Source organism: Rhinolophus sinicus, linkage group LG03 (genome assembly GCF_036562045.2).
Source record: "Rhinolophus sinicus isolate RSC01 linkage group LG03, ASM3656204v1, whole genome shotgun sequence".
In the NCBI taxonomy this organism is placed as follows: Eukaryota; Metazoa; Chordata; class Mammalia; order Chiroptera; family Rhinolophidae; genus Rhinolophus; species Rhinolophus sinicus.
In genome coordinates this window covers 55,484,553-55,510,325 of record NC_133753.1, presented here as the reverse complement: position 1 = coordinate 55,510,325, position 25,773 = coordinate 55,484,553, and the positions used below count along the sequence as shown (strand labels likewise).

The window sequence follows — 25,773 nt, the reverse complement described above, 5'->3', positions numbered from 1 at the left end:
CACACACACACCCCCAAAATCACAATACATCAAACAGCACACTTTTTTTTTTTTTGCCTTCCCTTCTTTATTTATCGTTCCATTTCACTCATTATTTCCTTACCATTACTGACTCACCTTTCTTCAGAGATTTAGTCATGTATTTCCCTACAAGCCGTGTCCTTTCTTCAGCCCAAATCCCTGTATTTCCATGACTGTCCAGATCATGAAGTACCTACCTTAGAAAACTGAGAAATCTAAAAGCACACTTGCATATATAAAGCCCATGAGGAAGTCCAAAAACTGTACTGAAAATTCTCCAAAATTTAAAAAGTATAATTTCAAAGAAAAGTTTATTATAAGAAAGTATCAGGTATGATTGAGTCTTAACACTGAATCACTAATCTATGGAGTTTTCATACATTCTTTCAATTTAAATTCCACAATTACCCTAAGGCCTCATTATATTGATGGGGAAACTAAGACTCAAAGAGGGGAAACCATGCCCAGTATCATACAGTTAAATACTAATAAATCATACAGGGTAGATAAGACAAGCTACCCCAAATTCGAACCTAAAACCAAACCAAAACAAAACAAAACAAAAAAAAACACCTCAAAATATTAAGAAAATAGAAACCAATTTAAATTTTAATGGGCAAATTTAGCAAAACAAATGTTAAAAAACAGGGACACAGAGAACTGATTGGTAGAGTTCCCCTTTCATATTATGGATGACAAGAATCTTATAGCAAAATCTGAGGCCCAATTACATGAGCCTTATTTTTCCTTCCCTATCTTGACTGCTTACTGTAATTTATCATTTTAATGTCCCTGGGCTTATCACAAACCTTATAATTCAAATCCTTTGATGTTCAGAAGTCTTTGAATGAATAAAATTGAGGAGATTAAGTAAAGAATAAGAAGATATTTCCAGTTTCTCAATTAACAGTCACCAAGCTACCACTTGTAACTTGGCCTCATCACAAAGGATTATATAATCAGATTCAAGCAATAGTGCAAACAGCTATATTTTTAAAACTTGGTCAGGCCTTTGATTTTAGATACAGTGATATCTGAAAACAATAAAAAAAGGATTTACTATACTCTTGCAAAAACAACCTAGTTTATGCAATAGCACCGTTGCCACGTGAAAACGCCTGACAAAATGTCAAGACTAAATTTCCATGCCCAGTTGACTCTGACAATCAAATAATTTTTGGATTCAGAATATGAACAAGAAATGGAATTTCTGCAAGGAAGAGTCAAAGAAACATTGCATCACACAGCATACATACAGGAATCAAATATTAGGGATAATACTTGAAGTAGGAATGATTAAAAAGATTTCACAGATTTCTAGAGAAAAATAAAAACTCAGCTTGCTACCCCTTCCCAACCTGAGATTTTAAATTACAGAATTTTTTTAAGAACAGTAAATAAGATGTTATTTATATAATACTGCCTGGTGATTGCAAAATAAACAAAAATAATTTATTTTATTTAAAATAAAATCAGTTATAGCAATCACTGCATCTGATAAACATGAGCTTTTCTACTTGCTATTCTTTATTAAGAGGCCAAGACAAAAAAGATATCATTATTTTTGAGAACTAAAGTATTTTTCTATTTGTAAGTACACAAAGCTATAGCCAATTTAAAGGTTTGACATAGACTAATACAAAATTCTATTGTCAAATAATAGATAAATTCAAAAAGTTGAAACAGTCTAGCAATTTTACTACATTTGACCAAATTATAAATATCAGTTATTATCCTGTGGTTTTGATACTGAACCGGAACTTTCATATGTTTCAGTGTGAAAAAAACATCTTTCGGTGCTGAGCCCAGGAATAAAATCTGGGATTCCGTCAAGATTATTCCTCCTGCAACCCAATGGCAAAGCTTTTGTGTGACACAGCAATGGACCCAACTTTCCTGCCAATATCACGTTCCTTTATCGTTGGCAGCTGTATGAATGAAATCAGCCCACTTTTGTAAATCTATTAATTCTTAAAAAAATAAATCAAGGGGAAAAGAGTAGCAAGTCAATTCAAGCAAAACTTTAGTTTTCGTGGTTCTATAATTTAAAACAGGGAATTGATAAAAAAGTAATTGATGAGAGTGATAGCTCAAAAAATGGAAATAACTAGATTGACCTGCATACAGTTAATTAATGAGTGTGGGTCCTCTCAACATAACTCTGCCTCCCATCTCTGCCTCCCTCATAGCTCATCTTCTGCAAATGAGTACTTTATATTGTGGAGGCCCCCAAGTCCAAAATATAATAGCTTTCTTCATTTTGCTATAATTTGTGTAACACCTATGAAGTTCAAGTCTTGGGCTACACCTAACAAACTGGAAAAACAGAAATGCCAGTCTTTTAAAGTTTATCAGCATATAGGTTCATGTGTGACACGTTTTTAATGTTTAAGCACAATTTATTTTGTAAATTTGCATCTACTATTTGAATTCTTTAAGTTAATATAAGTATTATACATATATGTATCATTAAAAATGATCAGTAATAGCAGGAGATATATTTTGAGTTCTTTTCAAAGAAAAGAATTATTTCACCTCACTTATCAAATAATGCTGGCACTGATTGCTAAGCCTTCCTAATGACAGGTACTTCTTGAAAAGAACGTCAAAATCAATCCCATTCCAAAATATATCATTTGTAGAGAGAAGAAATAAAGTTTGAATAGTAACTTTGAACTTATATTAACACTAATTTTATTCATCAGACATAAATCACTGAGTGAATTAAAAAGGAGCCACTTACATAACCAGGTGAAACTGAATGAGCAAAAGAAAATTGTTCATAAATGGGCAATATGCTAATTAGCCTTCTGTATTGCTTTAATTAATTTAAAAGAATCATTAGCTAAATCAACTATGTAAACTATAATTTCACAGTATTTGAGAACATGTAAAAAAACTTTTGTTTATCTAAGATATTTTAAAACTTTCCTATAATCAGTTGGATAAACTGGTTTTTCTAAATCCCATAAAAACAAACTGTAACCCATATTCTGTTCAATTATTATAAATATTGAATTAAGGAGGTTTAATTTAATAAGATTCTACTATATTGCAGTATTAACTAAGTCAGTTATTACAGTCAAGAGGCCTACTTTAATTTTAAAATGTGACCTTAACCATTTGTGGTATGTTGTCTTCAAAATCCTTTATTTTTCAATTTTCTATATGGACATTTAATAGAACACGCCACTGACTCTGCGGTTGGATTATACTACTATCCTTTATCTGAACTGCACAGAACTAGTCAACGGATCAAATAATTAAGAGATTCTACAATTTGAGGTAGCATCGTCAGAAATCCTTTATAGAAAGATAGCACATCAATTCCTTACACTATGTCAAAATTCTCACTATGCTATAGTCTGACAATCTCTTGTCAAATTCATAAACAATAAATTTCAGTTAAAAATACATAACTTACTTTAAATACATTCTCTTTAACAGATTTTATTTTAAAAAACACCTCCTGCCTCCAAATACAGTTAGTGCTTCTGGCTAACCTATTTTCTTCCCAGTACTCTCATTTTTATCTTATTTCCTCCCCATTAAAGTGAGCACATTGTATTTTGGTTTCTTTTCTTCCTACTCATTGTTCAGATCAGAATTTTAATAATCTTTAAAGCAATGCTGTTCAAAGAAAACAGACTATCTGAAGCTAGAGAAAATTCCTTAAGTTCAGTGTTTTTCAAAGTGAGATCATTTTTCTAGACCGATTTATTAAAAATCCATGCAAAGCAAACACCACAACTGGTAAACAGCTACAGAAAATTGGAAGCTTAAAAAAAAAAAGCCATTAAAAACACTTCATTACACACCTTCTCTGTGAAGCCCTTTGTTTCCACTGAAAACCATACTGGAATCTTTGTATAAAAGAAGTTGCCTTCTGGCTGTCAATTGCTATACAGTCAGTAACTGAGGGATCCAGATGTCTGCAGTGGTTAAAACAAATGTTCAGTGGTGGGTGCTGATTCCGCTTCCCTCTGTGTAAGGTTTTTCACAAAGGCAGCAGAGTAAGAGCGCACATAGCAACAGCACTCACAGCTGATTGGACAGAGTGTGCTCAGCCGCCCTGCTTGCTGGGTCCACTACGGCTTCCTGTCTACTTGGCAGCACTATTCTGTTGTTGTCTTTGCTCCTCTTACCAACTCAGCTGTGTTTAGGCAACTTGAAAGGAAAGAACAGTAGAGCGATAATGAGAGTATTCTAGCATGAGCCCCTAGCATGTGTGTCTCTAGGTGCTTTAAAAAAAAGAAATTCATAAGGCAAACATTTTTGTCAGTGTTTCACATAAAACTGAGGACAAAGGGGGTGGTGCAGAGAATCAATTTATTATTTCGCATTTCAAGTAAATCAGGTACTGTCAAATGAAACCCCCTGAAAACACAGAAATACACATCTAACAACAATTAGAATGAAGCACCAACATCCATCTACATAGAACTATGAACTACTTCACAATCAACTTCACAAATTCCTACAAAAGCACAAACAGTTAATTAAAATGGGTGAGGGCCTAAAACAGTCCCCCCACAAATTTATGCAGTGCCTTTTAAGAGGGCAAGAAAAACTGAGGTTAACAGATTGATTAGAAAGATTTAAAAAGGAAAAACAATCAGCTACTTAGAAACTGACAACAATAAACGATTTAACTAGGTATTTGCATTAAAATCTCTTCTTACATAAAACAGCAATGACATTTAGCCTGGAATCATTTCTTTTCTCTATCATAAAATTACCTGAAGATACAAAGGCATAGGAGATTTTTTTCAGGTTTCAACTACTGGGCTCCAATACACTAGTTAGCACTATCCACAAGCTTTAAAAACAACAACAAAAATCCCTCCCCTACTTACAAAGATGTTTGGGGGAGTCAATGCAGGCAGTAGGAGATAAACAGATATGAAGGATCAGGCAAAAACACTCATTTAGGAAATACTTTCCCCGGACATCACATAAACTAGGGTAGTGTTTTTTAAACTTTTCAAGCAATGGAACCATTTTTACTTGCAGTTTTCCAATAAAATGCATTATTAGTGGTGGTCTTGGGATTTTTATACAGGGGAGGTCTGTGGGAGTAGGCAGAGACGGCAGCCGAAGCACACTGTTTATTACTCAGATCTTTGTTTATGTGGAGTGTCTTGGGGGTAGGGAGCAGAGGCTGATGGAAATGTTGGCTCTATTAAAGCACCCCATGAGCACCACAAGGCTATTTTTAAATGAGAGGCCACCAACAACACTGCAGTTTCCTATCAGCCCCAGAATCCACAAGATTCCTACCCCTGTAAAGGCTCTTAGGATCCCTGGAGTTCTACAGTATACAAATAAGAGTACACAGTCTAAACCTGTGAGAGTTAAATCTCATTATTACCGTAACATAAAGAAAGAATCTGATCTGATTGCTGGCTCCACAATTAGCCAGAGGGACAGCTGCTAAGCCCTCGGAGAAGCAACGTGAAGGAAGATGTGGTTGGGAACACAGCAAGCCTGTGAGGTAAGGGACCAAAGAATGGCCTAGTAAACAGAATAAGGATTTTGGAGTTAGGCCAACCAGCCTGGATTCAGAACATGAACCTGCCATTTACGAACAGTAAGACCCTACCTAGAAAAATTACTGAACCACTCTGAGCTTCAGTTTTCTTATCTATAAAATAGCTAATTCACAGGGCTACTGTGAAGGCTAAATAAAGGGTGCTCTCTGCCAGCCACACTGGACTTCTGCTTACTAAGGACCCTTAAGCATCTTCAAAACTTAAGAGTCTTTGCAAATACCATTCCTCTTTCACGAGCAGTGGTCTTCCACAACCCCCTCGATTGATGTCTCAGCTTAAATTTCTCTTCTCCAGGGCAGCTTTCCTTGACCCAAGACTAGTCTCAGGCTCTCTGTACTTTCTTCTTAGTACTTAGCTCATAAAATGTTAAATAATTATTTGCAAAATGACTGGTTTAATAACATTTCTTCCACCACACTGCAAGTGCTTTAAAGGGAGGTACTATGTTTGTCTACATTACTGCATACCTAGCACCATGCCAGGTTTACATATATATACTATTTGATATCACAACCATGGGAGGTAAACAGAACAAGTATCATTATTTGTACTTGTTAAGTAAGAAAATCAGCTCTAAAAGTCTGTTTACTCAAGTCATACAATTGGAAGTCAAAGGAAATAAATTTTTTTTAATTTTTGGATAAATAACTTTAAAATTCAAAATTAACCTCGTCCTATGTCTTTCCAAAAAGGATAATATATAATCCCTAAATTGTTTGGGGATATTTCCTTTCAGTTTTAATCCTTAAACTTTTAGTTAAAGCCTAATGATAGCCTATATCTATAATCTAAAACTATTTGTTAACATCATATACAAAGAGAACTTACAAAAAAAATATTCAATTTAGTCAGAAACATGTAATCATAAGTGAATAAAATGCACTCCAAGAGATGTGCTTCTACCTTCAAAAAAGCAAAATCCAATGAAGAGATTTATTTACTGAAATGCTTCTTCTGTGCTGCCAGTTTGCCAATAAATTTCAAAAAGGCACTTTATATAATTCTGAAGTATGCCTGCTTTTCTCTGATTTGTTCATCTTGGCATACAAAGCTATAAATGAGTATGCTATAACATAATGGCACATTATCTACTTTGTAGATCTCAACAGTCTACAAGTTAAGAATCTGAATACTATGAAATTCTACACTAAATGTTAGTCTCAGGTTATCAATTCTCAACTGCCAACCATGAAAACCCTCTATTTCCCGGCACCCCACCTAGCATGGTCATAATTGGGTTCTCCAAATGGGCTAGTTCAAGAAATATAAATTATTTATATTACCCTAATGCAAGGAAATAAATAGGAAAGCAGATCTTCCGTAAGTTTTCTTTAAAGTACATATTCCGAATATAAAATGGAATCATTTCAAGTATCAATTGTTTCAAATTATCTATGCTCTCTGTTAGCTGAAATAATTGAGAACTCCCTACTTTTTAAGATACTTTAGAGCTAATCATGCTGGCTTGGACACTTTCTAAACAAAAATAAATACCGCTAGAAAAAACAAAAAACCCGTCAAAAGTTAATGATTAAATAGATCCCGTATTATATATGTAAGGCCTATGGGCTTGGCATGCTGCTAATTGCTTTACATACTCATCTCCTCTAACCCTGTGGTTCCTATGCCCACAGATGGGGAAACTGGCTTGCTCCTTGCCCAAGTAACCAGAACTAAGTGGGCAAGGCCAGGATTCAAATTTGGTCTTCCTGATCTAAGAACTTAAACACTGTCATCCTTTCCTTAACAATTCCTCTCTTATATACACTTCCATGAGGCAAGTATGGCATGACGTAAGAATAAAGTTTAAATACAGTAATCTCAAATTAACATTTTTCATTTATTACTCATTCAATAACCAGCACTACAGCCCCATTACACCCCAAAACTCTCTGTCAATGGCATACTACATATAATACAGGAAAACAGGATTTGACTGCCTAACGGGGAGCCAGGCTGTAGCTATAGTGTGATCACTACATGAGGACACGATAAAAGGTTCATTCTGTAGAACTTCACTATTTCATGATCACAGATCACATACCTAAACCAAGAAGATAAAGGAAGCAGGAAAGAACACTGAACCAAGAACCACGGATCTGAGTTCTAAACTAAAGTCTACCTCTAATCAATTTTATGATCTTCAGCAATTCTCTAAAATTACTCGTTTTTAAATCAGGAATCCTTCTCTTTTTTTTTTTTCTTTTTGCCCGCAAGGTTGATATGTTGTAAGGATCAAATAACATAGGCTAAAATGGTTGTGAAAATAGCAACATGCTATACTAATAGGATATCATCATCCCTGGTGGTCTTCTAGGAGATAGCACTGTAAAATCTGCACAAAATCCAACCTCATTACTGGAAAGATCCTTCAAAACAGCACAATATAATGGAGAAGAGTCAGGGGCTCAAGTTCTTCCCACTGAACAAGCTGTGCTGTCAAATTAGTTAACCTGTTTCAATCTAGTTCTTCATCTGTAAAGTGGGAATAACAATTTCTCTAAGAGTTATAAACAACCTAGCTCAGTACTTTGCTCTCGAGCAATTTAGGTTTCCTCTTTTCTTCTGCAAACATCAGGACTACAGGATGTTAATAAAGGGTGAATGTGCATGCATACACACACCCACGCAGACACACACACCCTGACAAATAATGGGCAATACATTGACAGTATCCCATATTAATAACGAAGGGGGTGAAATTTAAACCTTGACTAGCAAAGAAAGATTTTCATGACACTAATATTTTTTAAGTTTCTTAAACATGTCACATTTCACAACACATTTCACAGCTCAATCACTAATTTGCAAGAAAGACTAAACAACAGCTAAAATGTAACATCATTACCAGTTTTGGAAATTTAGGGTTTTTCTCATTAAATCAGTTTTTATTCAAAAACAAAATGTTATGCTGTTAGGTCAGTTCTGGGACAAATTAAGCCATAATAAATTACATTAATTTCCACTTGCATGGAGATTCCTAGCAATCATTATTGCTGAAATGATTACCCCGTGATTTGTATTCTTTATGACACGGTACAAATAAGGCAAGTAGCCAAACAGCGATCCAAGAATACTGTGCTTTTAAGAGCTAAAATACTTCTTAATTTTAAAATATTAAAAAGTACCAAAGAGTCTTAATTGGGGTTCTCATCTTTCAAAAGATTTTGGGTTATGATGACCTAAATTAGTTCCAGGAGCAGAGCTCTGTTTACAAAATCTAAGATCTTGGAGAGAAGAAAATGTTCTAGCCTGTTTTTTTTGGCATCATTTATACTACATTGTTTAAAATGAGCTAGAACAGGGGTTATTTATAATCTAAGCTACCGGACACACACTTTGTTTAATAATATCTTGTACACACAAGTCAAATTTAATAAGTATCAAGATCAGGTGTAAGAATTCACTTTCAATATCCTATATACTTAGTCTTTATAAATTAGTATCACCATTATTACATAAAACCTGTGCCAAGATGCACAGGGGTTCCCCTTTACCTATACCCATACTTCTTTAAAGACATGTTCTGGGATGTTGTTAATCTCCTGCTATTATTTTATAAAGAATGGTATGTTTGATTCACTCTTAAAAATCTAGAACTTGGTTAGAGCATGGTGCTAACAACACCAAGGTTGCCGGTTCGATCCCCGCATGGGCCACTTTGAGCTGCACCCTCCTTAAAAACAACAACAACAAAAATCTAGAACCAGTAATTAATTTTTCATTCTGATAAAATGATGTTTTACTAAAAGTATTTCCACGGACACAATGTATGTTACATTTACCTGTCCGTCTGACATCTGTAATTTTGTGAAATATTTTGTAGATGAAGAAATTAAATCATAAGAGATTAAGGTAGCTGGTGGGTTATCTAGTTGAATCACCTAACCCAGGTTTAATTCCAAGTCCTGTTTTGTTTTTTTCCCACAACTACCTATCACTGGTAGGTGTCACTACCTCTACTAATTATGCCAATGGTTATACAAATGACAACTTCTGCATTTTAAATTTTGGAGAATGTGAGCTGAAATCTGATAAAGTAAACCAGTTGTGTAGAATTAAGTAAACCACATGTAGCTTTACGAAAGAATCAATTGTTAAGTCCCCAAAGTTTTAATATTGTTTGTTTGCATTTTTTTAAATTTGCTAATTTCAGACTATTTGATATAGTCTTATTTCCAAATGATGATTAAACTCTTCTGGCTACCTATAACCCCTCAAACTCTGATGTACCTAAAACTGAATTAATTTTTCCCTGAAGAAGATGCACTATTAGTATCATTCCCAATTCCCTAAGCTAACAAACTTTGGAGAGAATTAAAATAGCCATTGATTATGTGTTTATTAAGTGCCTGGCACAATCACTTTACTCAGGTTATGTCATTATAAGAAACAAACAAGAACCTGTAAAATGAATACCATTATTATCTCAATTTTAACCAATGAGAAAACTGAAACCCAAAGAAGTTAGGTAATTTGATCAAGCTTACATAAAGCAGGTGACAAAACCAGAATTTGAACCCAGGTCTTTCTAATTTTTCTAAACGCTAAATAAAATAATCTGTAGGACTAAATGTGCTGGGCAATGAATTTAAGGTGTTGGGACTATCATTTTATTTTTAAACAAAATAGGGAAAAGAAAAGATCAGCCACCATTTCATGAGCAAGATTGAGTAAAGGCTTTTCTTGTTTGGAAAGAGGGTGTGTTGTTATGGGACAGCAACATTAATTGCCTTTGCAATTGTGGACAATCAAAAAAAATTAAAGCCACTGCTTCGTGTGATAATCTCTCAATTACCACTATCACGTACATTGTCCCCAAATAGGTATTTGGTTCTACCACAACACATTCAACCAACATGGACCCCGGAAGTATATATAATATTAAAGGTTGATATTACGTTTTATTTTACTAAATAGAGTTTGAGAAAGAAGTACTTACTAGAGATTTACAACCACAATTCACACGCCTCCCAGGCCGCCATAATTCAGTTCTACAAAACCTTCTTTACTAGAGATGACATTACACTACTAGAGACACCGATGTATAGAGATCCCAAAGGATTCAGAATATAACTATTGAAACTACTGAGTATAGCTTTTGTGTAGAGGGAGACAGCAGTTTTCTTTTTCCTCACACAAATGCAACAGTCAATTTGCCTATGAAAGCTCTCCATTTTCAACACAATGTTAGTTTATACAATTATTTTACCCAGCAAGCCAATGGAGAGTACTTATCATTTGAATACCTCAATAGTTTCTAACCTTTTATACCAGGAATGTTTCAGCTGCATTGCATACAGGAAGTCAGTGAGGCCTCATGAACTAAGCACCTCATTTGAATCCTGCACTTACTGAGAATAAATTTCCACTGCTCACTCAGAAACAAAACAAAACAGAACATCCAACACACACACACACTCAAACCAAAAATACCTGAGACCACCACAGGTAGAAAAGAATAGTGGAATAGTGAAATGTAGGAATTCTGTAAGTCTGTACCAGCCATCTGATACTCTTTTCCTCTTGGGTTCCTTCCCCTACTCCCCTGCTGTGCCTGGTCCATAACAGCACATGGTAACCACCAGTCTGGACTTGTCTGTTGACTCAGGAAGAAAAGTCAGGAAAAACTACATTTGAATACAAGTTCCAGAGGCCTGAGGCCATGTTAGTTCTTGTTCATCATTTGATTTCCAGCACATATGTGCCAGGCACATAGCAGGTGCTCAATGAATATTTGTTTCAGAGAAAAGAGGGAAAGGAATCCAAATGTCTCAATTTTACTATATTTAACAGTAAATTCTAAAAATATTAAGTCATTTTACCCATATACAATGTAATCACTAATTTAATATAGTATTTATCTCAAAAGGCCCTGTTCATTAGAATTTGGGTGACTTTGAATAAAAGAACATTTTGTCAATATATGTGCGTTTCGGTAGAAACATTTTAGAAATCAAGCATTTCTGAAACAAAATACAAGTGTTTTGTACTAAATCAAAGCAAGCAGTCCATGCTGTCAATCCCTTGAATTAGGACAAGAGTCCACATAAATCATAAAATATGAGGTTCACTAGCCTACAGAACACAGCTGGAGCAAATTGTCTATATCAAACTATACGTAAGCTATCTAAACACAGAATGAAATACAGTTGACTGCTGAACAACATGGGTTTGAACTGCACGGGTCCACCTATACACACATTTTTTTCATAAATACGTATAGTACTATAAATGTATTTTCTCCTCCTTACACTTTTTCTTAATAACATTTTCTTTTCTCTAGCTTACTTTATTGTAAGGATACAGTACATAATACATGTAACATACAAAATATGTTGACCAACTATTTATGTTGTTGGTAAGTCTTCCAGTGAACAGTAGGCTATTAGTATTTTGGGGGGAGACAAAAGTTACATGCGTATTTTCAAAGGTATGGGAGGCAGTCAGCACCCCTAATCCCTGCATTGTTCAAGAGTTAACGGTACACGTTAATGGAAAACAAGATTTGAATGCACTGGCAGGACAGCAAAATGGCTAATAATTAGAGTGACCACGAAATTCTTTGTCCAAACAGTGACATATTTAGAGTGAATGGAGACAATTGTGAAATAGGTATGAACACAGGACAACAGGCATAAACCAGGACCATCTCAGGTAGCATTTAATCCATCCCATTCTCCAAGAAAATCTGAACTTCATGGTACAGTCAAATACAGATATAAAACAGTTAACTCAAACCACTTTAATTTTTTTAATGATTTTGCTTCATGAAACTCATTGATGTGAGTCAAAATATAAAATTTGTGATATTTCCTATTTGAAATGCTTCATAACTGTGTGTCAGTTTGTTTTTTCAAATGTCCTTTAAAAAAAGTTACTGTATGCAACTCACTGCATCTAGCTTACTCTTGTCTGAAGGGAGGGGAAAGATGAAATCCTTCCCCACGAGGTACTGACAATGATTAAGCACGCAACAGGCGCTTAAATGTTTTTTCAAGCATCTAGTAAATGTCAACTCCGTGCCAAGCCCCATGACAGATGTGAGGGATACAGCAGGGAAGAAGTCAGATGTCCCTGCCCTTGAAGAACAAATAACAACAACAACAAAAGGTGAAAGAGACAGTCTCAAATGAGCAAAGGAAGGATGCACGAATTGTTGTGTCCTGGTTTTCCTTCAGTTCCTGGTGCATGCCAGGCTCTTTCTAAATTCAGGACCTTGGCACATACTATTCCCTTGGCCTGAAATGTTCTTCCCCTCACTCCTTACACAGCTGGCCCCTTCTTGTCCTCGCCTCACTTTCTCAGGCAGGCTTTACCTAATCATCCTAACTAAAGGGGGTTGATCCTGCCCTCAGTCACCCTCTTAGCTTCTGTGTGTTTCCTTCAGAGCACTTAGAATGTGTTCTTACCTTACTCGTTGAAGAAATGGTAGTATATTCACATTAGTAGGTAACATTTATTGAATATTTCCTCAGAATCAAATACAATTCTAAGCACTTTACATTGATTACCTCATTTAATCATTATGCCAGTAATAGGTATTATTACTAGCCGTTTTTCACATGATAAAACTAAAGACAAGATTTCTTCCAGACTTCTAAATAATAAGCTTACACTGATATTTCTTGATTTTTAAATTTTAGACATTATCTCTAAATTCTGATTTCTTTATACTGTATTCCTTTCTCTTTTTAGCATCTTAGTTTCAAGGATGAAATATGTCTTTCATTACTGAGTCTATTTCCACTTGACTTTCTTATACAGGTACGTATATATTAACTGCAGAACAATGTTAAAATATAATCACCTAGCCATTGTTTCTTTCAAGTTCCTTGAAGAAGGCCGGAAGGCAATTACATCATTTCTGTTGCCAGAACCTAGAGGTAATTGTGTTCTTGCTATAGGCAGCGTAGTATAGAAAATACTGAACTGGCTAGGAGGAAATTTTGAGTTTTACTTTTGTAATTGGACAGATTACTTCTTCTTCTCTGGACTTTATGTTTTCCCAACTGTAAAAATGAAAGAGACACATGCTCTCTAAAGGGAACACTAATCCCTCATGTAGTACAAAGAATGGTGGCAAAGGGAAAACAGAAATAACCCCTCCAATTCACCACAGTCTACATGCTATCCCTTAAACACCTTAAATGTTCAGAATGTCCTCTAGTGTCCTCTCCCTCTCAATCTCTGTAAAGTTCCATCTTTCCAAATCATAACTGCCTTTTTTTTCCTTCTAATTTTAAGTGTGTTTTTCCAGGACCCATCAGCTCCAAGTCAAGTAGTTGTTTCCATCTGGTTGAGGAGGGCACAGCTCACACACTGGGGATCGAACCGGCAACCCTGGTGTTATGAGCATCACGCTGTAACCAACTGAGCTAACTGGCCACCCCTCATACCTGTCTTTTAAGGCTCAGTACAGCTGCTGTCTCTGCCAAAGGATACCCTCTGCCCTGGAATTAATCACGCCATCTGAAATTAATCATTCCCTATGAACGCTGATGGTAGACATGACTGTTACCATTTATTCAGTTATCAAATGTCTTGCATTATATTTGTGTAGTTATCTCATTTGATACCCAATAACCTTGAGAAGTGGTCATAAGTATCCCTGTTTAGAAACAAAAGTTGACACTGGGGAATTAATTCTTAGGGTTACCAAACTAACAAATCACAGAAAAAGAACATGCTACAACACAATGACACTAAAATGCACGCAAGCATTCATTTGACATTAAATATTTATTGAGCAGCTATTAACTGCCAGGCACCAGTCCACACGTGGGGAAACAGTAGTGAACAAACTAAGTTCCTGCCCTCATGAAGCTTACATTCTTAACTGGGGAGAAAAACAAAACAGCACATAAATAAACAGAACATCAGGTTAAGCATGGGTAAGGACTATGAAGAAGAGTCACGCAGAGTAAAGAGAGAACAAAAGAGCTGCATTCTTTCTGATAGGATGACCAGGGAAGTCTTCTTTGAGGAGGTGACAACCGAGCAGAAAGTCAAATGAAGTAAAGGACAGTCACTGAGACTTGTATTCCTACAGAGGACAGCAAATGCAAAGGCCCCCAGTGACAGTGTGCTTGTGGTGACTGAAGAACAGCAAGATCAGTGTGCCCAGTGTGCCCAGAACCTTAGAAGGGTACGAAGAAAATGAGGTCACAGAGGTAGCCTGAAGCTTTAGATGAAAAGTATAATTCTTCCCAATTCAAATATAATTTTCTTTCAATTGAAAAAAAAATCTTGAAATTTCAATTATTTTCCCCTTAAATCCACTTTGTCTAAGTCATGTTTGTTTTTAAGCTAAATAAGGAAAAACTGCTAAAATCTTAAATACTGAATTTACATGACCTATTTTTTTTTCCGAAAGCCAATAATTTTATTCACTTCTTTTACAAATTCTTATGGGGTATTCTAAAACCTTTCTAAATGTCCAATATCAGGGTCTAACTCCCTTTCTGTAACAGGAAGCAACTTACTTCCTTCAAAGGTAGTGTGTGATAATAAAGATAATATTAGGATGACTAGGGGAATATGAATGTAAACTGCACACTGGATATTAGTATCATGTCAATGTTAGATTTGAGTGTGATAACAGAATTGCAGATATGTAGGAGAATGTTATTTTTAGGAGATACATGAAGTGGCGTGATGATAAATGTTTAACAACTGGCTCTCCAGAGAAAAAAAGCCTTGTTTGTAGCAACATCAATTTCCATTGCTGATTTTTATTAAGCAACCAACTTGACGCAGACTTGGGAAGAAATGTACAAAATCAGCTTTTACATTGCTAATACCAGCCAGCTCCATGTACACAGGGTTGAAGTATTATGATGTCTGCAACTTACTCTCAAATTATAAAAACAAAAATTAAAAAAAAAATTTTTTCAAAAGGGGCCCGCCCAGTGGCTCAGGTGGTTAGAGTGCTGTGCTCCTAATGCCGAGGTCACAGGTTCGATTCCCACATGGGCCAGTGAGCTGCGCCCTCTACAGCTAAGATTGTGAACAACAGCTCTCCCTGGAGCTGGGCCACTGTGAGAAGTTGGAGGTTGGCGAGAGCAGCGGGTGAGGGGCCCACCAACGACTGGCAACTGACTGCCTCAGCCAGGGGAGCACAAGGCTCATAATACTAGCATGGGCCAGGGAGCTGTGTCCTACACAACCAGACTGAGAAACAACGGCTTGCACCAGAGTGGGGGGTTGGGGGGAGGGAGGAGGGTCAGGGAGGTAGAAGAAAGGGGAATAAATAAAAAATAAAAAACGAAAGAAATCTCTATGTCTTTCTATCTAATAAATCTACCTATCTACCTATCTATCGAATGAGAGATAAAAACAAAAGAGGTGAAATGTTCACAATCTATGAAAAGTTATTTGGATGTTATTTGTAAGATTCCACTTTTCTGTGGCTTCAAAATTTTAAAAACTTAAGATGTAAATTAAATTACAGAGCAAACAAAGTAGGGAAGTTTAAAGAAATCCTATGGCTAATTCTTCTGTAAAATGAATAAATCAGAATTTACTGTATATCAGTATCCTTCCATCGAGTATACAAAACATGATATAGAGGTCTAACCTAAAGTTAGTTTTAAGACCAAACCTCAGAAACAAAAAGCAATTTGCCAATAGTAATGCTAAAGTTACACATTCTCTTATTATAAATTTAAGTAGAAATGACCCACTAAATAATGTGACAAACCATGTTATCTCTTCACAAAAGAAAACTGGTGATTTGGTTAAATAGTATAAAGAATTTTCTAAATGTCAGGGTAAAGTTTTATAAATGGCCTGATTTCAGATATTAATAGCAAATTTTAATTCCATTCAAAAATATATAAACTCGGTAAGTGGGAAAATTAAAAAATGGAAACTTTATGTTAATTTGAAATGTTAATCCCCAACTATAAATTGGTTGTGCTTCCAAAAGGGGTAAGCTTTTAAGCTAAAATAACGGTCATATTTGGAATAATTATTATTATTTATAAATAATGTGAGTTATGATTAGATTCCCAGGCTAGCCTACCCAAGTTTAACCTAAAATGACCACTCCTTGCAGCATCACGGAACAAATCTAAATTCTGAGTCACAGTAGTAGGACCATGTTCCAAGCACTGAATCAATCCTAAGTAATATTCTGAAATAAAGAAAAAAGCAATTTGGGGCACTGTCTCACCACTCTAATATTTTCCATCAACCTCCTCCTAGTGTACACCTATGCCCCAATCTCTGCCCTAGTGATGCTCTAAGTGCTCATGCAGCATGTTATCACCCAGAAATAGTTGGTGTGCTCCAGTTACCTACTTTCCTTCTCCCACTGCAAATGCATTACAGATGTATAGTTCAATGCCAGTTTTGAGTTCCTCTGGTTGTGTATTGCAGCATACAAATTTCAGAGTGACACAATAAGGGTCTGTTGATCTCTTATGCCTATTTTGATTAGCTTTTACAACCAAGCATTGGAACACTCATCTTCTCAGTGCAGCTGGTCCAAGTTGTGTATTCTTGGAAGTAAAACACTTACCAATCCCTACCAGGCATATGCTACCTAGGTGCTGAGCCACAGGTTCTCAGTTCATCTTTCCCACAATCCTGAAAGTTGATGGTGTTAGAACAAAAAAACTGAAGTTCAGACAGGCTGTGTAATTTGCTCAAGGTAATCTGGTAAGTGCTGAAGTTAGAATTTCTAAGTTTGACTGTAAAGCCTTAGCATCTTAACTCTTCCTGCTTTACAACACGATGGTAAGAAGGGCCCTATGGAGTTAATTTTATACCAAAACACGGCCATCATTTCAACAGTCCCTAAAATGTATAACTAAATATACATGTATTCTTGAAAATGAACTTCTAGTTGGTATAATGTCAAGACAACAAAGAGGAACTTTAAAAATAATAAAAATCAGGCACTGTGTAAATGGATATTTTCAGACAGAGTAGCCCCGACTAAGACGCAGCTGGCTGTGCTTGGTGGCATCTGGCCCTCTGCTCACCTGTGTAAACTACCTGCCCATAGGGTAAACTAGTCGACCTAATATATGCATGTACGTAGCACTTCACAGCTTACAAAGTTCTCTGACACATCATCTGATCTGAAGTTCAGAAGTAATACTTTGAGCCCGGGACATTTCACAGATAAGAAAACAGGTTTAGGACTTAAGTCATAAAACCTGTGACAATGGATCACAAATGTAAACTTTAAATCCTTTGAGTCTTTTTCCTGTTAACCTATCCTACCTACTTGTGCTTGTAAACCTGAAGTTCTCCAACCAATTTAATCTCTCTTGCTCAGAAACAGCAAGAGGAGCAAATTCAGCATGGTGGATGGAGGGCAGAGAGCTTCCAACAAATGTGTGTGTGTGGATCCTCTGTTAATCAGATATATATAAACGGGGACCACCTATACCAAATAGCTTTTGCCTACTCCTTAGTTATTTTACAGTGTTTTATTTCAATTCAGTGAGAGTTAATCAGTTTAAATATATATCGTTCCTTTAAGTAAATTACAGGCAAGTATATTTTAAGTCTATTTTTTTTTTAAATTGGGTATACAGTTGTGATAATAGCCTAACAGTCAATAATGCAAACAAATCCCTTAACTAGCAGAACTTGGTATGAGTGAAACAATGATTGCTAATCATCTGCTTCTACTCCTATTTGATCCACAAACGTTGAGACATACTAGTCATTCATTCTTTCCACAAATATATATTTAGCACCTCCTCTGCACCTACAATGCATCTACCATGCATAAAGAACAAAGATGCTGGCCTCAGGGAACTTAGAGTCTTGTTGTGGAGACAGGCAATAAGCAAAGGGGGGGGGGAGTACAAGATGTGGTAAATGGTATAAAGGAAACAAGACTGCTGAAACAAAGAACAACAAAGCCCATTTAATAAATAATAATAGCTAACATTAATTGAGCACTTTAGATAGGGTAGTCAGAGAAAGCATCTCTGAAATGTGACATTTAAGCCAAGACCAGCAGAATGTCAAGGAGTTACCAATGTGAGGACTGGACAGAAAGGCTTTTCAGAAGAAATAGTGCATGTAAGGCCCTGAATGACAATCAAAAACCTAAAAGGTGGCCAGTGGGGCTAGGCATGGTGAACAAGGGGAGGAGATGCAAAAGGCTTTCCTATAATTTTACTGAATGAATAACTTTTATGTGGATAGGAAAATAAGAGAAAGCTCAGCTCATATTACTGCGAGGTGTCTTTGGTATTACATGTGAACTGCTGTCCAAATATTTTTACTAGCTACTGGCATTTTTACCCAGTCCATCCTATTTCAGTTTAATAAGAAAGTCTGACATAATCAAGAAACTATTCTGATTTTTTACCCACTTGAGCAAAGGCAGAATTAATGATTGACAAATTGACCTCAGTTTACCGACTCAGAAAAAAACAGTTTCCAGGTAACAATTTTGATCTTTCATTACAATAAAAGAGTCCGTATTAACTTATTCTAAGTTTAATATTCTCTCCATTTTTGAAATCCTTAGCCTCACATGGGGAGAAAACATTAGCATAATTAGGTACAAAGTTGAGAAGGGCAAAAGAAGAAATATAAATGTTCTTCGTTTAACAACTAATTTTTTATCTATATTTGTTCACAATGCAGAATGCTCAGGCCTCATGGGTGTCTTCACTTTTTGAAAAGGCAATCAACTTTTAAGTCACTCTGCCTATATATACATTTGTTGCTCAATTCTGCCTTTCAATTAATCTTTGTTCTCATCCTTCAAAGAAACGACAGTGTTTCATCCACTGAATCATTTTCTTCATACTGGACGACAGATGGAAGCATAGACAGGGAACCTCTACGCCAATCCCTTTAGTATCTGATTCTCAGAAGTTGTATCAAGCTGGCAATTATTTGACAGCTACTGATGTGTCCAGATCATAAGTGTAAATGGATGAGAGACCAACAGCGGCCAGTTTTTGACTTGAGGTTATGGTGAGTATACAAAACATGTCTAGCTGAATTAGCGCCTTTCTTTTGTCCTCCCCAGCTTTCCCTAAATGATGGATTTCTTAATTTAGAAAATGTCCAATGACAATAGCAGTTCACATTTGAATGTTTACTATGTGCCAGCCACCATTCTAAGCATACATGTTACAGACATTAACTTATTTAATCTTTAGCATAACCCTATTACTAACCCTATCAAAGCACTGTTATTTCCCCCATGGTGAAGACGAAGAAGCCATGACACAGAAAAGGTAAGGAGCTTCCCAAGGTCATAATACTTACCAAATCGGTTTTGAGTTTCCCTCAAACCTATTTTTAAGCCAGTTTGGTCCCAATATTTTTTTCACATTTTAACAAAACTTACTGCTACCAGTCAGAGAGTTAAGAGCATGTACTCAAATTTACATGAAATCTGGGCTAGCCCTCTTACTAGCTGTGTACCAATGGACAAGTTATCAAACTTCCCTCCATGACTCAGTTTCATTTATCTATAAAATGGAGATGACAACAGCCTCTACTTCCTTGAGCAACTGTGAGGATTAAATGAGTTATATATGCAAACTACTTGGAACAGTGCATAGCACAAAGTATGTACAGGTATTAGCTGTTATTACTAATACTACCACCACCACCTCCATCTGGGAATATAGCAAAAGGTGCTCTATTTAATCTGGTCAACATTTCTTTTCTGCCAACACCTGTCATTTCTATTGTTTGCTTTACATTGGCTAACAATGTACTATTCTTAACAACTAACCTATGCAGCTAATTCCCTTGCTATTCTTTTCTAGTCCTCCTATTTCAGTTGCCTAGGAAGAAACTGTTTGAGGTTAACAGGGTTGCCTTAAACTATAAGTAAATTCATAAGCCACTGCAATACTAAGGCTAAAGCCTAAATTAGTAATATAATCAGAAAGGGGGTGTCTTAGTCCCTTTGGGCTGCTATAACAAAGTACCATAAACTAGGTGGCTTATAAACAACAGAAATTTATTTCTCACAGTTCTGGAGGCTAGAAAGTTCAAGATCAAGGAGCCAGCAGACTCAGTATCTGGTGGGAGCTGGCTTCCTCATAGATGGCTGTCTTTTCACTATAACCTCAGATGGTGGAAGGAGTGAGGGAGCTTTCTTGGGCCTTTTTTATGCGCGCACTAATGCCACTCACCAGGGCTTCACACTCATGACTTTATCACCTCCCAAAGCCTCCACCTCCTCCTACCATCACCTTGAGAGTTAGGATTTCAACATATGAAGTTTGGGGGAAAAGAAACATTCAATCTTTACCAAGGGGAAGAACTAAGGCAGCACTCCTTTCAATTTTAACCTCAAAAAATCAAATTGTTCGGTATTTTGCTTGTGGAACAAGTTTTGCATTAATAGTTTTTACTTAAGAATCATAAATGGCCTACAATGTGTTTAAATATGAATTGAAACACAGTATGTTTAAATTATTAATTATTGGTGATTTACTAGATTTTATAGGCCTTAATCTTCCATAAATTAATAAACTCAGATAACATTCGTAGAAATACTGGATGAAAAACTGTTTCTAACCAAAGCATAAAGCATAGCAATTGACATTTATCTTTTAAATTAAAAAGATTTTGATTCTACTCAGACTGTTGTACACCATAAACTTAAGACTTTGAAATTTGGGGAACTTTTGAAATCAAAATATAAGGTTATAATCCATTATTCTGAAATATGTTTTTATAGGAAAAAAACACCACTCATTCAAAAGTAAATAAAATTAGAAATAGCATACATTTATAACATAATGTTTTAACTACTTCTACACGAAGATCATACTTTAGACTTCGCTTGAAACACTGGACAGTTAATACACATCTAGGGCCAGGTCCAAACTTTACATACATCCTTGAGTACAAGGAAGGTTATTTAACCTTCCCAGCTGCCCAGCTCTACTCAGCCGTTAACATCATTTAAAAATCCATTCCCAGGAAGCTTAGTTGACCTATGTCACCCCTTACATAGAGAAATTAAGCTGTAATTGTAATAACAAATGACAGTATAAAGACATAAATTACACATAAATGGCAAGCATCCTTTTGTAGTTTTTGTATTTTTCTCAGATAACTATACATTAAAAACCGATTAAATCTGCTTGAGCCCTAGCAGGGTGACCACTATGAATATAAAATAAAACAAAATACTGTTAGGTTATTGCATATTTGATTATTTCCTTACCTTCGTTGAACATATTTTGTAAATAACCAACATACAAGCTTCTGTAACGTCTTGTTTAACGTGATCGAAGTTATCATTTAATTTATATCTACTATGTGGCAAACACTGTCATATTTCATTATAACAACCATGAAAAGTTGGAATTATCCCCATTTTACAGACAAAGAACCTGAGACTCTCAGGGATTAAGTAATTTCATGAAAACGACAGAGCTAGCCAGTAATGGAACAAGGATACAATGACAGCTCTGATTCCACAGCCTGTGCTAATGATAACATCAAAAGTCATCTTTGGCAGCACTGCCCAAGTAATGTTATGTAACTGCTTTAAAATTTTAAAAATAATAAAGGTTTACCTCACACAATGGTACAATACTATTGACAATTGTGAAATGGAGCCATCACACCATAGAGTTAACATCTTGGTTATCTGACAGTACAGTATACACTCTCCTGATATTCACTTAACCAACTAGCAAGATTGACCAGTGCTTTCCGTACCTTCCATAAAAGCAAACTAACAGACACTAGCAGCTAATAGGGCATAGCAGGCCCTCAACTACCGTTTTGTTATAACGTTGATGAGAAAAAAATTGATTCACAGATGGGTGTCTGTGTGGAGTTAGCACGTTCTCCTCACGTCTTCCTGGGTTTTCTCCAGTTTCCTCCCACATTCCAAAGATACCCATGTGAGGTGAACGGCATGTCTAAATTGTCCCAGTCTGAATGAGTGTGAGTGTGTGATGAACCCAGCGATGGAGGGGCATCCTGTCCAGGGTGGTTCTCCCTACTTTGTGCCCTGAGCAGCTGGGAAAGGCTCCGGCCACCTGCAACCCTGAACTGGAATAAGTGGGTTGAAAAACAATTAATTCCTTGTTTTTATTAATCTTTCTTAAATGCATGTATAGCTCACATTTCAATGTTTAATATTAGAAGCATTTAGGGTCTTTATTTAGAAGTTTGGTGATGTTTTTGTGACCAGAAATATGCCATAGGAACTTACCTCTTGTTTATATCAATTAGCCTATGGGAGAATTGGTTTCGTTATATGTTGTTTTGCTTAAAGTCGCAGTTTCCACAACGACATTCAGTGAGGACTGACTGTACTTTTAGTTGCCTGCATACTTTTACTTCAACTAGTTAAGTTGTATGCTTCACTAGTATCTGGTGTTAGTTTAGAAACCTGTTTATTCCACTAGATAATAACTAATTTATTTGAATATTATGTAAACCAATGAAATGAGTGCAAAAAAAGTTATTTCTGTGAAAACTATGTTGAATGCTTTGGAAAGAGCATATTTTGATGAACGTAATTTTGATGAACATACATTCCCTCTCCCACCAAAACAAATTCCTATAGACTATCACCTATAAAATTGTGTGAAACATTAACAAATAATTTTAAAAAATTTTAAATGTAGAAGATTCCACGCTCAGATTGCTCTGCAAAGTCCTACTCCACATTAAACAAAACTGAAATCTTAGGTATACATTACTGGTGTAGCTTATACAAAAAAAAATCATACTCTGAATAACAGACCCTATTTCACCCACCAAAATGGCCTTGATCCTACATCAAAAGACAGGCAAAATAATTAAGGCTGTTATTTTTTATAATTTCCCACTTACACTGACTTTTTCAACTAGCCAACCATCACACTTAATCATGTATGTAAGAGGCTCCTATTGTACTTATTTAGAAACTCTCTGAAGCACAGCTGGATCTCACTAAGTAAATATCTCAAAGTTTCTACACTAGATTTCATACACTTGACTGAGATTCTGAATGAATATCTGAAAGGTTCTCCTATTTACTTTCACTTTATAGAGAACTTAGTGTTAAGCATGGTTATCAAGTTCTTTAGCCCAGAGACAAGAAGTGATAAAATTAAAAGAAGGCAAGAATAAGCATGTTAGCAACAAAAATGTTGACAGCATGGGAATTTAAAAGTCAAATCCAAAAAAAAAAAACCCCAACCAAATCGGCTGAAGTGGTTTAAGCTGGGGGCAAAAAACCCAAATCTTATAAATCTAAGTATCTCTTCAGGGCATTTGTATATTACTACAAGTACAAACTTTACATTTATAATAATGTCCCTTTATTGTTACATAAAGATTAAACTACATTGATTCTATAATATCCTTTTTTTTAAAGGGCAAGGAAGCATTACTATTTTAGAGGTCGGCCCATATAGCATGATTACAATTGAAAATATTTTGGGGATTTAAAAGGTCAAGTTTCAGTTATCCAGAAAATTCACTCATAGAACAGTTTCTTACATACCAACATAGAAAAGGGAAGTATTGCTGTCATCTAGCTAAGTGCTGCCCATAACAATGCAGAACAACAAAAAACCCCAAAACAAATAGCGACTTTGATTTTATTTGCTTGTTTATTCTGAGATGCAATTACTGACCTTGGTGCCACTTTTCCAAAGTCACTGATGTAATCTAAAAGTCTAAACTTGGCATTCTACACAACCAACCTGCTCAGTAGCAACACACTTGCAAATACTTCATGGATAAATACCTGATTTTAAGAAACAGCCAAACACTTAAAACTAATTTAAGCCACTAAATTTAAGTGTGGCTTTCTCCACTTCTTTCTGGTGAATTTTAAAAGACATTAGTACCAAAGACATATTTTAACAAGAAAAGAAAATTTGTCTTTCTAATCCACTTTGGAAAAAGTATATGGAAAAAAACCAGTTTAATATATATATTTTTAACAATGAGCATCTAATTCATATGAGGATAAATTAACATTTTCACTCCTAAAGTCTCAGATTTGGAAGGAACTTTGTCATCTAGTCCAACTCTCTACCAAACATAATAATCTTCTTCCAGCTATCTTCCTTGGAATCAAATCTCCATTTGAATGAGAAGCCTTTACTCCTAACTACTACTATATTAAAATCTTCTAATCTTGGCCCATGCCATTAATCAAAAGAAAACTGATTATAAATGAATTTTCAATTCCTTTAAAGTCCTTAAAAAATACTGTGTATGCGTTATTCTCAAAAGTCTTGAAAATACAGGTTTGGAAAGGAAATAACATACTTACCTATCACTAGGGATTTTAACAGCCCTAACTGTCAATATATTGATACACTGAATAAGGCCCTGGAGTATTTTGCAAAGTTTTAGAGTTTGCCCCAAGTGCAAAAATCAGCTAATGAAAGCAATACTAACAATAAAATAATATTTGTCAACTTAAACAATCTTTACATTTTCTCAACTTATCAAGTTCAAATTCTTAAGTTGAAAAAGCTTCTAAACTTCTTTAAAACTGAAGTTAGATTGACTTTCCCTAAAAATGAGTAATGCAAGTCTAAAATGACACCAAGTATTGTGGCAATATACGAATGCTGTTCTTGAAAATTTCATTTTGAGTTTACGCTAGAATCTCTCTTGAAACTACTACTTCACAAACAGTTTTGAAGAATGTATCCTCCGCTCTAGACCCTAACTCTTCCATGTACACTGCTCTACCTTACCAGCTGGAATCTGTAACAGAAACAAGTAATCCTACGTAACACACAGAGTTGATCCTGCCACAAAATTAGGTTAGCGATTCTAAAATGGGGAATGGGGAAAAAAAAATAATAATAAAATAAATAAGTAAGTACACAAATAAATAAATAAATACTTAAATAAATCATTTACCTCGGTCTGGCTTCATTTTCACATCCAGTTTCAACCCAGGGTGCTGTGAAATACACCTATGGGTTCTTTCAACAGGCTCGCCGCTGATTCTGTGGTTACTGCTGTTTGCAAAATGCTAAAAGAGACCAAAATAAAATTAATCAGGTCCTGCTCTAACACTCAGTCAGACCTTGCAAGAAAACTACTGTTAAGTTAGGCCTCTTCCTGGCACTAACTGAGGTGACAGCACCATCGGCAGGTTTGAAAAAAGCAAAACTCTTTTTGCACCACCTCCCCCATCTCCTCCGGACCGAGCACCCCTCTTCCCCGCCCCTGTGGTTTCCAGGCCAAAGTGTCCTTCTTTGACACACTGTCTCAG

At 35.7% G+C, this 25,773-nt stretch overlaps 1 protein-coding gene across 11 annotated transcripts in view; it reads right to left on the bottom strand.

Annotated features, from left to right (window-relative positions):
• Positions 1-25,773, bottom strand: part of ATOSA (atos homolog A) — a 110,861-nt gene that overhangs the window by 58,215 nt on the left and 26,873 nt on the right. For 8 of the 11 annotated variants that reach the window (XM_019747072.2, XM_019747075.2, XM_019747077.2 and 5 more), the window contains exon 2: positions 25,416-25,530. In XM_019747072.2, coding sequence (XP_019602631.2) covers positions 25,416-25,431 — 16 coding nt within the window. In that variant the 5' untranslated portion in view covers positions 25,432-25,530. Of the gene's footprint in view, positions 1-3,839; positions 4,023-25,415; positions 25,531-25,773 lie in introns of those variants that run through there. The other 3 variants (XR_002138657.2, XM_019747068.2, XM_019747069.2) reach the window with 3 other exon arrangements.